We start from the raw sequence: 2,500 nt of genomic DNA on the forward strand, positions 1-2,500 counted from the left end.
TGGTCTGGAACAACTACTACATGAGGTCTGCCTGGAACTACCTGCTGGCCAGCATGGCCTTCTGGGACTTCCTGGTGCTGGTCTTCTGTCTCCCTGTGGTCGTCCTCAACCAGCTCTCCCATAGGAGGATTCTCAGTGACATCACCTGCCGCATGGTGCCTTATATGGAGGTAGGTGGGGCTTCGACCGGGGTTGTCCAGCCAATGGGAACACACGTCACGCACCGGTGATCAGGGGTCACGGCGAGAGGGCTAGCATGTGTAACGGGGTCAGGGCTAACCGATGACGAGGAGCCTTGTGTCCCCGTGAGGAGGAGTAACGTGTGTCTCTCCTCCTCAGATGACCTCGCTGGGCATCACCTCCTTCTCGCTGTGCGCCCTGGGCATCGACCGGTTCCATGCGGCCACCAGCGGCTCGCGGCCCCGCCCCCGGCGCGTGGAGCGCTGCGGCGCCGTGCTCCTCAAGCTGCTCCTGGTGTGGGGCTGCTCCCTGCTCCTCTCCAGCCCCGAGCTCTTCCTCTGGGAGCCCAGCCACTCCTCCGCCTCCTCCTCCTCCACCCTGGTGGACTCCTGCTCCCTCACCCCCTCCTCCCCCCTCTCCCTGCTCCTCCCTGACTCCCTGCACTCCCTGTTGCTAAGATACCACCAGGTAAACACACACACACACACACACACAACCGCACGCAAACTGTGGCATGAACACATGAACACATGAACGCAAGTGCTGTGTTTCAGTTGTTGTGTAGATAAGGTGTGTGTGGTGTTGTTATTGTAATGTTATGGTGCTGTTATGTTATGACCATGTTATGGTGTTGTTAAGGTCATGTGATGGTTATGTTATGGTCATGATATGGTCATCTGATGGTCATGGTATGGTCATGTTATGGTCATGTGATGGTCATGCTATGGTCATGTGATGGTAATGTTATGGTGTTGATATGTTCATGTTATGCTCATGGTATTTTCATGTTATGGTCATGGTATGGTCATGTGATGGTCTTGGTATGGTCATGTTATGGTGTTGGTATGGTCATGTTATGGTGTTTTATGGTCATGTTAAGGTCATATTATGGTGTTGTTTTGGTCATGTTATGGTGTAGTTATGGTCATGTTATGGTCATGTTAAGGTCATATGATGGTGTTGTGATGGGGTTTTGACAGGGGCGTATGTGGTGGTGTTAGGGTCATGTGATGGTGTTGTGATAGTCATGTGATGGTGTTGTGATGGTGTTGTGATGGTCATGTGATGGTGGTATTATGGTCATGTGATGGTGTTGTGATGGTCATGTGATGGCGTTGTGATGGTCATGTGATGGTGTTGTGATGGTCATGTGATGGTGGTGTTATGGTCATGTGATGGTGTTGTGATGGTCATGTGATGGTGGTGTTATGGTCATGTGATGGTGTTGTGATGGTCATGTGATGGTGGTATTATGGTCATGTGACGATGCTGTGACGGTGCTGTTCCAGGGGCGTATGTGGTGGTGTTTCGGCTGCTACTTCTGCCTGCCCGTCCTCTTCACGCTGCTCTGCCAGCTCGCCACCTGCAACGTCAGCAGCGACTCGAGCTCCGCCCAGAAACAGCGTAGCCACGACGACCACTCGGCCCATCAGTCGCGGGAGCAGCACGCGGCCGCAGAGCGGAAGCTGAGCTGCACGGTGCTGGCGCTGGCCGTGGTGTACGCCGTGTGCGTTCTGCCAGAACACGTGTGTAACATCACACTGGCGTACACACAGATCAGCCTATCACAGGACACCCTGGCCCTCATGGCCCTCCTACATCACTTCCTGCTCTTCTTCAAGTCCTCCGTCACACCCGTACTGCTGCTGTGCCTCTGCAAGGTAATACTACACAATACTACCACCGAACACTACACAATGCTACTACACAGTACTACACAACACTACAACACAACACTACTACACAACACTACAACACAACACTACTACACAATACTACTAAACAACTATACACAAAACAACTACACATTACTACAAAATACTAGTACACAGAAGTACACAATACTACTACACAACACTGAATAATAGTACTAATACTACTATAATACTACAAACTGCTACTGAACACACTGAGATACACACTAGAACTACAACCTTGCATAAAATAGTTTTTTAGTACCTATCTCCTCTCTTTGTCTGTCTGTCTGTCTGTCTGTCTGTCTGTCTGTCTGTCTGTCTGTCTGTAGGCTCTCGGCCAGGCCTTCATGGACTGCTGCTGCTGCTGCTGTCAGGAGTGTCAGCCAATCAACTCGCAGGGCTCACCAGGCTCTGCCCACATCAAGCTGAAGACAGCCAATGAGGTGGCCTCGTCTGCCATCTTCTTTGACAAGGCTAAAGATTCATCAGCTATCCTATCTATCTCCAGCTAGACCAGTCTCTCTCTCTCTCTCTCTCTCTCCTTCTCTACTTCTCTAAAGTACTTCCTGTTTCCTGTGGGGACAGGAAGACGTCTATCTTCGTCCAACACATCCAGTGGCACA

General features: G+C 51.1%; 1 protein-coding gene across 1 annotated transcript in view; it reads left to right on the forward strand.

The window, feature by feature from the left end:
* The window catches only part of gpr37l1b (G protein-coupled receptor 37 like 1b), a gene marked incomplete at both ends in the record, with an annotated part of 3,008 nt that extends 619 nt beyond the window's left edge, over positions 1 to 2,389 (forward strand). The window contains 4 exons of the mRNA XM_079742140.1: positions 1 to 170; positions 340 to 648; positions 1,470 to 1,841; positions 2,207 to 2,389. The exon at positions 1 to 170 is cut by the window's left edge and continues 619 nt beyond it. Of these exons, the coding sequence (XP_079598266.1) occupies positions 1 to 170; positions 340 to 648; positions 1,470 to 1,841; positions 2,207 to 2,389 (1,034 nt within the window). The remainder of the gene's footprint in view (positions 171 to 339; positions 649 to 1,469; positions 1,842 to 2,206) is intronic.
* Between the last annotated feature and the right edge of the window lie 111 nt (positions 2,390 to 2,500).

This window comes from Pollachius pollachius, assembly GCF_949987615.1.
Source record: "Pollachius pollachius genome assembly, chromosome: 8".
In the NCBI taxonomy this organism is placed as follows: Eukaryota; Metazoa; Chordata; class Actinopteri; order Gadiformes; family Gadidae; genus Pollachius; species Pollachius pollachius.